Source organism: Numenius arquata, chromosome 14, assembly GCF_964106895.1.
Source record: "Numenius arquata chromosome 14, bNumArq3.hap1.1, whole genome shotgun sequence".
NCBI classification, from domain to species: Eukaryota; Metazoa; Chordata; class Aves; order Charadriiformes; family Scolopacidae; genus Numenius; species Numenius arquata.
This window is the reverse complement of record NC_133589.1, coordinates 817548-832072: the sequence shown is the minus strand read 5'-3', so window position 1 is coordinate 832072 and position 14525 is coordinate 817548. Positions and strand designations below refer to the sequence as shown.

The 14525-nt window shown below is 48.8% G+C and overlaps 2 protein-coding genes across 4 annotated transcripts in view; one reads left to right on the top strand and one right to left on the bottom strand.

Moving 5' to 3' along the window:
* Positions 1-2223, bottom strand: part of TRRAP (transformation/transcription domain associated protein) — a 79902-nt gene extending 77679 nt beyond the window's left edge. For all 3 annotated transcript variants that reach the window (XM_074158805.1, XM_074158806.1, XM_074158807.1), the window contains exons 1-2: positions 2124-2223; positions 1734-1783 (exon numbers count right to left, since the gene is read on the bottom strand). In XM_074158805.1, the coding sequence (XP_074014906.1) occupies positions 1734-1783; positions 2124-2223 (150 nt within the window). The remainder of the gene's footprint in view (positions 1-1733; positions 1784-2123) is intronic.
* A 1722-nt stretch (positions 2224-3945) lies between these two features.
* On the top strand, positions 3946-14005 carry TMEM130 (transmembrane protein 130). Its single transcript, XM_074158701.1, has 8 exons — positions 3946-4019; positions 5590-5880; positions 7734-7902; positions 9046-9215; positions 9798-9882; positions 10909-11111; positions 12079-12191; positions 12985-14005. The coding sequence occupies exons 1-8, from the start codon at positions 3947-3949 to the stop codon at positions 13159-13161; spliced, it is 1281 nt and encodes a 426-aa protein (XP_074014802.1). The 5' UTR covers position 3946; the 3' UTR covers positions 13162-14005.
* Positions 14006-14525: the final 520 nt, after the last annotated feature.

Here is a 14525-nt window from a genome sequence, read left to right as displayed (position 1 = left end):
TATTGCAATAGGACAAGGGGTAATGACTTTAAACTAAAAGAGAGCAGATTTAGACTAGACAGAAGAAGAAATTGTTTACACTGAGGGTGGTGAGACCCTGGCCCAGGTTGCCCAGAGAGGTGGTGGATGCCCCATCCCTGGAAGCATTGCAGGTCAGGCTGGACAGGGCTCTAAGCAAACTGATCTAGTGAAGATCTCCCTGCCCATGGCAGGGGGGGTTGGACTGCATGGCCTTTAAAGCTCCCTTCCAACCCAAACCATTCTGTGATTCTATGATATCCTGAGTTACGGCGTGTGTCTTCACAAGTAACTGTCACACATGATGGAGCCCTGCTTTCATGGCTGAACTCCCACCTGCAGATGGGAAGTAGTGAATGAATTCCTTGTTTTGCTTTGCTTGTGTGTGCAACTTTTGCTTTACCTATTAAACTGTTTCAGCCCAAAAGCTTTCTCATGTTGACCCTTCCAATTCAGCTTCCTGTGAGGGTGGTGAGAGCCTGGCCCAGGTTGCCCAGAGAAGCTGTGGCTGCCCCATCCCTGGAGGGGTTCAAGGCCAGGTTGGAGGGGGCTTGGAGCAACCTGGTGTGGAGGGAGGTGTCCCTGCCCAGGGCAGGGGGTGGCACTGGGGGGGCTTTAAGGTCCCTTCCCACCCAAGCCAGTCTGTGATACAGATGCAGAACCGCCACAGACATCTACTTATTCACTTACACACACTAAGCAGAGATTAAGCCTTTTAATTTTTTTTTCTTATTATTACTCCACTACATTAACCTGAACTAGCAAAAAAATTCACCGGACAGGAAATTCCACCAAAAGCTCAGGAACAACTAAAATTGGCACAGCTTTCAACATCCAGCACCTGCTGGATGTAACTTTGCATAAAGCTTACTTAAAAACATCCAAAGACATTAAACAGGACAAGAATGTGTATTTATGTTTCCATATCACAGACTAATGAAAATCACTTCAAATAAAGCGGGTAAGGACAGTATATGGTATAATGGTACCACTTTTTTTTTTTTAATCGCAACATGACTAAAAACCTAGATAGAGAATTACAGCGATTCTAAGATTTTTAACCTATTCTACAAAATAACAAGTTTTCTTTTCTTTTTCAGAACAGACACATAATAACTAGGTATTCAACTAAAGTATAATTTCTGCTAATACAGGGTTGGTTTAACTTTTGTTTCACTTTTTTTCTGCTGCTCATCTAAAGCTGACGCTCCATCCCTATGCAAGGGATGTCACTGGAGCCATCCCCGCTCCTGATGGCGGATTCTGCAGCTGACAGCTCCTCCCTCACTCCTGCACTACGGAACGACTCCGAGGAAGCAGAGGGACCTCTGCTTCGCAAGGGCACAATACACATCAAACTAAATGAAAGAAAGCTTTAAATACAGAGATTTCATATCATTCAACAAAATGGAAGAAAAATCTATTACTTCACCTTTATTAAAATGCTTACTGAACAGAAATTAGAGAATGAAAGAGCTAAGTCCAAATGTCGTAATTCTTCAATAACTTGGCTAATTCCTAAATACAAACCTCAAATCAATGCCTTATAACAACACAAATCATAAGTCACAAGATAATCCTTTGTAAGATACTATTTTAACCATATAACATCAGAAATCAAACCAACATACATGAAGCACAGGACAGACTGCCATTTCAGCAGGCTGGGGTTTTGGTGGGGTTTTGTTGCTTGGGGTTTGGGTTTATTTATTTACCTCAAAATTCTCGCTGACTTCTTGCATCATTTTCAATTTGGTTTCATCAGCTGAGAAAGGAAATTCAAGCAAAAAAAAAAATATGTAAAACTACATCATGATGGAAGACACCAGGCTCATCGATCAAAGAAGCAATCAGATCTTATCAGTTTAGCTATCACTGCCCAATTATAAGGCACACATTCCTCGCAAACAACCGTCACACAACTGCACACACACACACACACAGAGCTCACTCACTTCGGCTCATGCAGGTGTTCTCATCATTTTGCTTCTTCAAAAATCAATACAAACAAATTCAAAGTGAATTCAACACATGTTTATCAACTGCCTAAACAATACTCAAACTATTGAGGAACTGTAACTTTCAACCGAAAGAGTTTATCTTACGTGTATTGACATCTGTAAGAGCTGCCACGAACTGAAGGTATTTTTTCATCAAAGTGGTTTGGTCCACCACCGTGGGCCCCTGTGCTGACACGAATGCCATCTTGGAGGTGGGAGGATCAGCTTTCAGCACATAAAATCAAGACTAACACACCTACATAAAAATTAAAAAGATATTTGTTAGTTTATGGGGCTGGTTAACAGCAGCTACCACATCACCTACACCCGTTCCTTTGAGGTACCGAAGAGGACACATCTTTTCCAAAGCCCGCAACCATCACATTCAGTCAGGCTTATAAATACAAACAGGCGCAGCACCGGGCAGGAGGGGCAGGCACTGCTGGGCACGAACGGGCTCTGGCTCCACAGGGACACTCGGGGTGAGCTGCTCCAGTCTCCCCTCTGCGGAGCCGGCTGGGGGTGCCCAGGCCCCGCTCTCCTCGCCCCATCCCGGGCCCGCGGACGCTCCCAGGGGGAGCCAGGAGCCGTCCCGCCCCTCTCCCGCTTGGAAATAAACCCGAAACCGCATCCCGCCTCAGAGACCGGCGGCCTCTGCCCTCACCCGGCGCCTTTCCCCCGGCTCTCCGGCACAGCCCGCCTCACCCGCGCCGCCCCGGCAGCCCCGCACACGCCCTACGCGGCCCCCCGCCGGGCCCCGCGCCCCTCACCTTCCCCGCCGCAGGGCTGGTCGCCGCCGGGTCGCTCCCCGCTGCCGGGCGCCATCACGCCGGCCCCATCCTCGCCGAGGCGCCCGCCCTGTGAACGCGGGCACCCGTGAACGGCCGCGACGACGCCTCCCCCCCGTCCCTCAGCCCTCCCGGTTCCCGTCCGAGGCCCGAGGCCTGCGGGCGCCGTACTCGCGGGGCTCCGGCCCCTTCCTCCTCCCCGCGCCGGTTCCGCCCCGCAGGCTGCGCCGCGCTGGGCCTCGCCTCCCGCCGCTCCGCTCCACCCCGCGCCCGGGCCCCGCCGCCCCCGGCGCTCCTCACCCCGCGGCTCCCCGGGCTCGGCCGGCCCCAGCCCCCCGGCTCCCTCCTTTGTTGCCTCCGGAGGCCGGCGGCAGCGCATGGGCGCAACGGAAGCGCCCGAACCCAGTTCCGGCCGCCGCCTCCCGCTACCGCCTCCCGCCCGTCACACCGGGCGCCGCCCGGGCCCCTCACCGCGCCCCCCGGCGGCTTCGCCCCAGCCGGGGAGGGCGCCTGCGGAACCCCGCCGGGCCGCCCTGCCTGAGGCGAGGCCGCCCGGCCCCGTCCCTCCGCTCCCCTCAGCCGCGGGGTCTGCGCTAACGCGGCGGCCGCCGGTAACAGCGGGCGAGGAGTTACGAGTTACCGCGGGCAGGGGCGGCCGCTGTCGGTGCCCCCGACAGGCCCGGGCCCCTCCCGCCGAGCCGGGGAACCGAGGGCAAAGCCGGTAGAGGGGGCCTGGTCCGTACAAAAAAAAGAAAAAAAAAAAAAAAAAGCCAGGAGTAAGAAAGGGCTTCGAATAAGTACTTAAAAAAAAACCCAAAAGCCCTGCAGTGCGTTTGTGAGAGCCGCAGCCCCCCCACTGCACACCGGGCGTTACGGGCTCCCCGCGGGTAACGGCCGCCCCGCGGGACGCCCCGTGCCCTCCCCGCGCTGGGCGGCACTTGTGCCTGGTATTTCTTATTCCTCTAAATCCCCGGCGGTTTCGCAGCAGCCCGCTCCGTTGGGCACACGGCCCCGCGGAGCCCCGCCGGGGGGGCCGGGCGCTGCGGCGGGGGAGCGCCCCGGGGCGCGGACACACTGCGGCAGCACGGCGGGGGCAGCGCCCGGCCCGGCGCGGACGCTCCCGGCCCCGCCGCCCCGAGGATGCCGCGGCCGACCCGCCCGCTGCTGCTCCCGCTGCTGCTGGTGCTGCTGGGCCCCCCCGCCCCGGCGGCAGGTAAGGAGGGGCCGCCGGTCGGGGCTGTCGCCGCCGCCGGGCGAGGGGGGCGGCGGGGCGAGGGGACGCACCTGGGCTCGCCGGGGGGTGGTGGCCCCCTGCCCGCGGTAGCTAGCCACGACAGGGGATGCGGCGGGCACCCGCTCGCCACCGCGGGGTTCAGCGCCAGGTGCTGGGAGCTGGTGCCTGCGGTGAAGCCGGGGCGTCCCGGGCTTTGCGGTTGTGACCCCAAAACTGCGGGTCCGCTCCCCCAGCGCAGGGCCCGCACCGCACCTGGGCAACCATTCCTCTCGCTGGGGTGGCCTCCCCGCACTGCGCTCTGCAGGGAGGCCGGAGAGGTAGAAGACATCCCTGAATTGGATGAAATGTTTGGCTCCGCCGGTGGCTCGCTGGGTGACCTTGGGTTAGCCACTTAATCTCCAACTGCGGCGGCTGTTGGGCTTCAGGATGGCCCCGGTTTGTACAGCGCCCTGATAACCTCCAAGGAGAAGTGCGAGATAAGCATAAGGTAGCTGGCTGGTTTTTTCCCAAGTTCTGCTAAAACAAAGCCTGAATCTTCTAGAGACTGGAAACTTCTCTGTGCCAGATTTCCTCAAATCACAAACATTTCTCTGTTAACTCAAAAATCTGTACTCAGGGCTGCTCCTTGTCTTGTGAAATGGGAACAATGGAGTTCCTTCTCAGCTAGTGATGTTAGAGTTATTTCTCACAGTCCATTTGCATCCAGATCTGCTCAGCACCTGCGATCTATGGAATAAAACTTCTCAGAATTTATTCTCTGGAATAAAGCCCTTCTCAGCAGGGCTGCTCTCCATCCCTCCATCCCAGCCTGGGCTGGGACCGGGGGTTGCCCTGACCCAGGGGCAGGACCCTGCACTTGACTTTGTTGAACCTCATGAGGTTCAGCAGGGCCCACCTCTCCAGCCTGTCCAGGTCCCTCTGGATGGCAACTGATCTGCCACTAGGGCATGGTACAAGTTTCATTTACATTGGGATTTTTGGTTCTTTCCTGGAAAGGGAAGTCAGTAGTGGACCACAGAGAAGAAGCAGCTGGTACTGAGGGCTTTTGTTCAGTCAGGAGAAAGGGGGGAGAGACTTGTGGGTCAAGAGAGCTGAAAAAGGAATCTATTGGATGAAATCTTACCCGAGTTTGAAAGTTCATTTTTTTAGGACAGAGATTAGAGCTGAGCTTGACTTTCTTCCAGTAGCTGGAGTTTAGGGACCATGTTAGATCATTAGTGACACTGAACCTACATCCAGCGCCCAGCTCTGCCTGTAAAACCTTGTCAAAGTTTCTGTGATGTTCTGGTCTGAAGCTCCCTTGTACTGTTAATATTTCTAGGACCTGGTCTAACGTGTTGTTTAATGCTACTTGTTTGAACTCCTGTATACGTGCAACAGGTTCTGTTCCAGGTTTTCAAATGGGAAAAAAAAGGTGGTAAAGTCCTGGTTGGGATGAGTGTCCTTGTGAGTCACATAACTACAGCTAACTAGTTAAAATGAGTAAATGAACTTTTTAAAAAATGCAATATAACAAGGTTTGGTTGTTTTTTTCTTCTTCTTTCCACAGAGCAGTATGGTCTGGAAATAACCAACAATGGCCCCATCACAACGGGAGCTCAAGCTACTGTTCACGCCAGTCTAAGAATGAAGAATGACAGCGTCGCACCAAACTGGTATCACTTCAACTGGATTTATGCTCCTCTGATTCTGATCGAGAAATCCGAGCAGCGGTTTAGCTCCGTGATCAATGTGACCGGTGAATTTCCTGGGACTTTTCCTGTATCTGTCTGGGTGACTCACAGAAACTGTTGGTTGTGTCGGCCGGTTGCTAGAAATGTCACCGTGCTTCAGATCACAGGTAAAATGGCTTTACAGCTAATAGGAGTTAATTGACATCAGAATGCCTTTGCTGGCATCAGAAAAATGAAAGCCAGGCGTAAATATGGCTTGTGCCAACAGAGTTTGGTTTGTGTACCCTGAAGGTGGGCTGGGACAGGCGTGTGGGCCGTAGGGTACCTGCCTACGCGCAGAGGGAGTGCGAGCCGGCCGCCTGTCCCCAAGCCTCTGGGCTTGGGGAAACCACCCCACAAAGCAGGTACCTCAGCAGCTGCAGCTCACACATCAGCACTGCTCAGTGGCCTCCGGACGCCTAAAATAACAACAACGCTTCCCGTACCCATCCCCAGCACTTCTAGTCGAAAGTTAGGATGAGCAGGAGCAGAGACAATCCACTGGTTTTCCCTGCTGCATGACAGAGCAAAATCCTGGGCCACCAGCACAACAGAGCCATCACGCTTCCTTTTAGAGCTCTGACTGGGCGTCCTGAAATTGGACGTGAGGTCATAGCTGCATTTCCAAACATTGCAAAGAGCAATTTCAGCTTACTGGGAATATTCATAACCATAAACATGCATTTTTTGACAAATTGACCGATGGTGCGGTGTGGTTAACCGAATCTCCGACACAGGGACTGACATGACATGTCACCTGACAGCTTCCCACACTCCCTTCTTTCAGAGACTTGTAACCACGTCCCTCCCACCGCACATCCCAGGGCTGCACATACACACTCCGAAACAGACCCTGCTCCCAGCCGAAGATATGGACAGGTGTGAGGACAAGAGCGAACCAGAGGGTATAGCTACCGGGAATTTCCTTTGAGAAACACCCAGCTTATTGGATAAATCTCTATAAAAGTACACGAGATCTTTTCTCTCTTGAGAACTGCTGCCTTGCTGAATATCTACTTGTTCCTTTCCTGCTTTGCACTGTCTTACATTCTCACGCCACAGCAAAAGGGACAGAAGCTGTAGCTGTGAAAGGTAGGTCCCCGTGTACCCTTCTGCCCCCCCGGCCAGAGCTCCCATGGGGGCTGCACAGGCTCCCAAGGGCAGTTGCCAATCACTCAGATAAATCACAGGTCCAGTTACTTCTGCATCACCAGCCCCAACCTGAAGCAGTAACTGTGATTCCTGTTTGTGCCTCACCTAGAGAACCAGATTTCATGAACTGTTAACGGGGTAAGAGTCTGTTACCGGTAATTAATAGCCCATTAATTTTATAATGAGCTGATAAGTGTATCATCATAACACCTCTTTATTCATAGGTTAGAGAGGATTTTTAGGTCAGCCTTTGCCAGTCCTTGTCAACAACCTTGAGCACAGGATCTCTTGCAGATGTCAAAATCAAAATGTCACCCTTTCTGTACTCACAATATATAGCACATCTATTCTTCATAGTAGTCAAATTTTCTTTTCTGTGGAAGTAGCTAAAACTAAAAAACCAAAAAACCCAGCAATATAAAAACCCCACAAAACAAGCAAAGAAAACCCAGCACCCCAAACATGAAGGGGGTGTGTACTGGTTTGATTCTGAATCCCTTGATGTAGATACTTGATGTTAATCCCAGTTCTTTTTAAATCAATAGTAAAAATTGATATTGACCTCAATCAGTCCAGGATTATTTCTCTTAGTTCTATTAGAAGCTTTATTATGACCCATTGTATAATGGGTCATAACCCTCAATAAGTAATTCAGTCTCTCTGCCTCACTAACACATGCAACAACACTGAGTGATAGATATAAAATACACTTCATCCCTAGGACACAGCAAGACTTATGCAGAACCTTTTAAATGTTTTGATACTCACACAGAGCATGCCATGAAAGTGATAAGTGCTGTCATTTTTTCCTTACCTTATTATTCTGCAGAATTTATCACAGGGAATCTTACCATTGCCCAGATAGAAGACAGCAGATTGATCACGCGTGGTTCTAGTTCCTCCACCGGTGCCGTGACCCGGATTTCTTTCTGTCTTCATGACCCAAGCCATTACTTCAAGTCAGCATCATTTGTCTACAACTGGGATTTTGGGGACGGGTAGGTGTGGTTCCATTGTTTGCTTCAATGAGTATTCAGGATGGCTCCAATTCAGATGCTCATCTAGAGAAAAATCCTGATTAAATCACAGGACAAAGCATACACCTTGTCAGTTGGTACAGTCTGAGCATGTCAAACCAGGTGAATTATGAGAACTTTGGCACAGAAGTCACCGCACACTAACAAAAAGGCGATGTTTTAAAGGGCTAAATTTCTTACAATACACCTAAGCGTACACCTATATGCCGTATTACTGTGTGTGCAATGACCTGAGCTGAACTGAACAAACTGGAAAAAGTAGCTTATTGTAAATTGTTATTTTAAAACCTGCAGATCTCCATGAGCAGGTTGTTGTTGAATATGTGAATAATTTGTGTGCTGAAGGACAATGGAAGCAGCACACTGTCTTGTGGCTGGGCAGTGAGTACCTGTTACTGTCACCAGCTACCCAAAATTACATCACCGCTTCAGTGAAGAACTTCTGAAAGTGGGTAGTTGTCTCAAATAACGAGGAGATGCACATGAACACACAGCTAATGCTTACCTAATAACAACACGGGGGGGGGGCAGAACCCCAACAAAGCTCATAACAGTCAGAAATAAAACCTTGCGTCCTATCTAGCCCTTAAGCCACTCTGCAGTAGGGAGGAAAAAAGAGAGTCAGTTATTTTCCTTCTGTGAGCACAAATTGATGTCCAACACGAGTAAGTGTGTAGAAATAGAAATGTAAGCTTTAGTCTTTGAATACTGAGTTTTTTCATTCTTTCTTTCTTTCTTTCTTTCTTTTTTTTCCTCCCTCCCCTCCCCTTACTGCTTGAGTTAGGTTATAGCCCACACCTGCTATAAAGGAAGTTTTCATCATTTACTGAGTTGAATTTTGTTAATTATTTTAGCATTATCTTTCGTTTCTTTGATTAAAAATGCATAAATATACTCTGGGTCTTTTACTGATTGTAGTTTTATTGATAATGCCACAGATATTAATCCTTGTTGATATGGACATAAAGCAGAGTTAGAATCACAGCCAGCTGTAGCATTGTCTGTAAAGACAATGTATTCGAGCTTGCTCCTTTTAAAACCAGAAATATGCAAGGACTTGGTAAAAGACAATTTTGATCCTCAATCTTTTCCTATTACACACAGGGTTTATCAGATTACCAAAGAACCCTTTGTCTACTACAACTGCTCTGCCATGGGGAACCGCACAGTGCACCTCAAAGTCGTAGCTGAATGGGAGCAAACTGGAAGCATCATACACGAAAGAGAAATGATGCAGAAAACTGGTGATTTTACCACTGCCCTGGAGCTGCTGGGTAAGTATAAAACGTTTTGCATCCTCAAACCAGAACTTGCTATATATGTGCAGATACAGTCTCACTTTAATGTGATAACATGATAATACAGCTTCAGCATTATGAAGAGTTCTAGCGCAGAAAAATCGGGGGGAATATATAAAATCTTCCATTTCTTTTTCATTTACCAAAAGTTTCACTGTTCTTTGTAAAACTCTCACATACAATTAAAACTTGAAATAAAATGTTTACCGTAAGTTTTGAAGGATTTGTTTGTTTAATTTATGCTGGCAATCCCTAAAAAATAAGCATTAGGAAAGTCTTATTGATTTGATCAGCTTCCAGAGTAAATAAACACATAAGTAAATATGTGAAGGATTAATAAAATAGTTGATTATATACTAAAAAGAAATCACCAAACATTCAGAAAACTTACGACAACTCTACCAGTAGGATTCCTTTTTGAGTGCAAGGCAAGTATTATTATTCATGTGAGTGATGGAACTAAAATCTGCAAACTCTATGAAAACAAAGCTTCACTGGAGAACCAGTTAATTTCAAGATTATAGGTGGAGCATGACACGCTTTTTTTCTTCCTCTCAGATGCTGTTAAAAGTATTAACGTAGTGGGCTCCAGAGAGACCCACGTAATGGAAAACTTGAGTTTATCTCTTCATATCAATGGCACGTAAGTAGCAATTCAGGGAGCGGGTGGCACATTGGCAGGAGGGGAGCTGGAGATGGCACGTGAGTAAATACAAACAGCCGAACCTGAGATCCCCAAAAGCAGGCTGGGCTTTAGGATGGACAGGGTTTGCCAGACTGACCTCCTGGCCACAGGACCCGGCCTGATGTAGGATGAGCTTATGGTTCAAAAGCAATGACAAAGGCCTGAGAGACGGGTTATCAAAAACAAAGCTAGAAAATGAGCTAAACACATAAACATGCTGCTTTCTTTAGCAGGGAGTGTCCTAAAGAGATAAGGAACAAAATACTAGTAAGCCAGGGTAAAGAAAAGCTCTGTTTTTCAGAATCAAAGTCCATAGTGTGTAAGGTGAATGCAAGCAGAATAAGCTGGAACAAGGGTCTGAAAATGCAAATAAAAGGCATCAACTAGCCATGGGGAGAAGACACATGGCCATAACGTGGACAGCACCTAGATCACGTGATAGCAAATAAACCCCTCTTGTGATTGTAAGGGAGGACTGTGAGCCTTGCAATTGATTTACCTTTTCCAGCTATGGGCCCATTGCACAGAGCTCATCTGACGTTCTTTCCAGTTTGGGTTGTTGAGGTTTTTTTAACCAGCAAAGTCTTGGGTGTGCTTCAGTAGCACAGACAGTGATTTCTTCTGTGTGAGAAGAACAAACAACCTATACCCCCTTGGAAGTGCAGGAAAAAAGATTCCTTTAATCTTTATTGGAGAAGGACGGAGGGGGTTCTGCACAGGGTGAACTTCCCACGCCCCACGCAGGTATCTGGCTCTCAGCTGAAAGCCGTGCTTTTATAGAAGCATCACAAAGAGCTTTTTGAACTGACAAATACTATAAACTAAACAATTCTGCAGTTCATTTCTTCTCTATTTGTATTTAGATTAACTTCATTATTTTCCGAATTACTGTGCTACTTTAGCCGAGTGATTCGTCAACTCTCCGCTGAAAGTTTTGCGCAGTTTTCACCCGATTGACTTTTCCTCTCTCTGCTGCTGCCGCAGCCCGCCGCTGGCCCTCTGCTGGCTCATCAAGACCCAGTGCGTCCCGCTTGACGGCGAGAAATGCCATCTGGTGGCCATCAATGGCTCCCGCTACACCCTCCGCCACAGCTTCAGCGCCGCGGGACACTACTGCCTCAGCCTCAGGGTGCAGAGCGGTGCCACCACGCTGCAGACCTACCGGCACATCCGAGTGTGGCCACCAGGTGAGGGGCAGCGGGTCCCAGCAGCGCGGCAGGGACAGACACGAGCCTGCGGATGGGGGTTCTGGAAGCTCTGTAGATCCCTAAAAGCATAGGAAGCAGGAAGAGCGAGGAGAGCCCGTAGCGTGCCTCTGTAACTGCTCTGAGCTGCCTGCATCCTGCTGAACCCATGGTCTCAAGAGCGTCTTGAAGCTGATGAGTTTCCTGGGAAGGCTGAGTTACTGAAATTACATATTTTTCCCTTTAAATAGTCTGGCTTTTGCAGTTTGAGAGGATAACTGGGAAAACGTACACATCTGTAGCACTCCCTCAATTAAGCAGTCTCAATTCTTCTTTCTGTTTAGTTTACCTATGTTTTTTTTAAAGTTAGATTTTCCTAGGCCTGCGTTTCATGACAGGTTTCTGTCCCCCTGCCAGCAGTCCCTGCTCCCCCAGGCACGCTCACACATGCCCCTCCTGGGTCCCCTGAGAAGGGGTGAGGTGGCTGGTGAGGAGGACCTGACCAGGACGGCCAGGCTGGCACACGGGATGGGTGAACCCCCTCACCGGGGGCCAGCACTTGGCCCCAAAGGGGGCAGCTCACTCCAGAAGGCACCGGTGGGCATTCAGGGCCAAGCGTGCAAATCCTCTTTGCTGGAGGCCGCTGGGAAGATGAGGCTCCTTCCTGTGCTCTTGGGGTGCCACAGCGGTACAAGCACCCTGGGGAGTTAATCTGTGTAACTGGGTGAGGTTTTTAGGCTGTTCAAGGGAAAAGACGGGTGGAAAAGGGAGAGACCCTCACAACCCTGCATTCTCACTTCTGAGATTTCAGAAGGACCTGAAGTGGCTGAAATATTTTTTTCTCTGTTACACACACATCCTTTGTTTTAAAAATATGAAAACTTCTCCCAAAACATAATTTCCTTCTCCCTGTTGCTTCTTCTCAGCGCGTTGTATCACTCCAGGAACGTCCCCTTGTGCTCTTTCCTAGGGATCCACCCGGCTGTCTTTGTCCTGCTCTGCTTCGCTCTGGTGTCAGTGATGCTGGGACTGGTGCTGTACACGACCTTTCGAAGTAACACACAACAAAAAGATCTCGTGGAGGTATTTGGTTACTCCTCCTTTGAGCTGGGGCAGTAATGAGATGCCTTTCGGCCATATCCCTTCATTTTTATTTATTTTTTTTTTTTTGTGTATGGTTGGACTCGATGATCTCAAAGGTCCCTTCCAACCATGAAGATTCTGTGATTCTGTAATCCCCAGGCAAACAGAGCAGGAGGGAGCGGTTCCCTGGTACGTCTCATCCGTTCCATGGAAAAATCTGAACAGTGTAGGCAGACACTTTAAGCAACCGGCATGTTTCTGGTGAAGCTGTGGAGAACTAGAACTATCGGTCAGGCTGCCAGGGCTCTCAGGGGTGGTTTGCAGGGAATATCCCTTCCAGAGGATCTACCTCAGGGTGGTTATCCAAAGAAAGCAGGGGTAGTGAGAGAGGATACAGGATAGCAGAAAAGGGTGGGTATGATACCTCAAGTGGCACAAAGTTGCCACCTGACCCGAGTATGTGACCTTTATCTTCCCAGCTCCCTTCCATCTCTGCTGTAGCTTTCACTTGGATTTGTAATAAGCATGAGCTCCGAAATCAAAGGTAGCTTTCTCGGCCCTTTGGAATGTAGCTAATACACTCTACATTCACCATACCACGGGAATAATACAGCTCCAGAGGGGCTGCCTGTGAGCCCGCGGGCAGGTGTAAATCCAAAGTCTGTCTGAAACAGTGACTGACTGAAACTGGTTGAGGACAAAGTGCCATTTCTGGCCCCGAGTATTCTTGCTGGATGCACTTCACCCAGGAGGACCCAAATTAAAAATGATCTCTTTGCTGTTCCTTTTCCAGGTAGCTGACTTTGACTTTTCTCCACTGTCTGATAAAAACCTCTCTTCTCATTCGGAGTCAGGCTGTGGCCAAATATGTTGCAGATCATGTTTTCTTCGGTCATCTCAAGAAGCTGCCAGGGAGAGTCACGAACTTCTACATTCTTTTTACAAGCCAGTCAAAATGTACACAGTGTGAAGAACACAATTGCACCTTGGTTGCACTAACTGCCCAGTCTAAATTTCTCACTTATGAGGAGTTAAAAGCCCAGGGCTGCGTGAATGGTTTGCCTTTGCCCATGCAACGAGGTTAACCACTTTGAGTCCAGCACTTGAGTGCTTCATTCTCTGAACTAAAGAAAAGCAAGCCCTGAAACACAGCTTTGTATTTTTAAATTATACGGGTGTATACAGTTACAGCTGTAAACGCAGCATTTTATTCTTATGGATTGTTTTATGTGCAGGTTTGCTAAACTCACTACCTCTTGTCATTTCTGTGGTCCTCCTGCTGTCTCTTTCAAAGAAGAAACTGCTTAAGACAAACAAACCTCTCTTTCCTGTCTTACAACAATATTACTGGAAATGGAAGTCACCCAAAATGCTGTTGAATGTGTCTTTGTTCTAAAAAGGAACTGTCTTGTCCAGGTTGAGGAACACCTGGGTGCTTCCAGTGAACCAGGCTGCCTAATTACATTGTCTTTTTTCCTCCTGTCCTAAAAGACCCCTTTTTGTGTGAATGGGCTCCTGTGGGCCCACAGTGGCTGGTCACCCGCTGATGGAGGCCTCGCTGCTAGCCACAGGCTGGTGGGATCACAGCATGTGCTGTGGAAGACTCCACATCTCCAGCGCTTCATGAAGTAGTAAACCGCTCTATTCTGTATAAGGAGCTTTTATTTTTTTTCCTCAAGCTGTCCATTCTTTTCTTTCTTGTATTACTACCCAGCTGATCACCAAAGCTCCTCCACCGAGAAACGCAGCACAGAGTAGCCCAAAGCTGCTCAGCAAAACATACTAAATTCACATTCATAGTCAATGTTCAAGGCTGTATAAACCCCGTGCCTGTTGCAGACTCTTCTACCACCAGCCTCCTGCTCACCCGGCCTTCACCCTGCTACCAGCGTTTCTGAGCACCCTGCAGGCTCCTAAACAAACCTGTGGCCATTTCTCTTTTTAAACGGGACACACCTCCCCCCCTCGGATTTACAGCCTCTGGGTATCATAAGCCTGGGGTTTTTCAAGTATGTCATCATTTCTCAAATGCACTGATTGGGAGATAATTACCTGGATGCGAGGGGATTTACCATGAGGTTTTCGGGGTGCTTGTCTCACACGTTCAACTTCAGCGTTTCCTCAGAGAAGCCCAGAGCTTTGGTTTGTCTGTGAAAGAAATTACATGGCCTCAGAACGGCTTTGTTAATTAACTTGATACATTCAAAATAGAATAGGATCATCTAAGATAACAAATAATCCAGTAAAACCAAGTTTTTATCAAAAAGTACTTTCCATAGCAGAACTTTTGGCTGTTTTTCTAAAGAGGAACTGGATTTATAAGCAAGCTTGTTG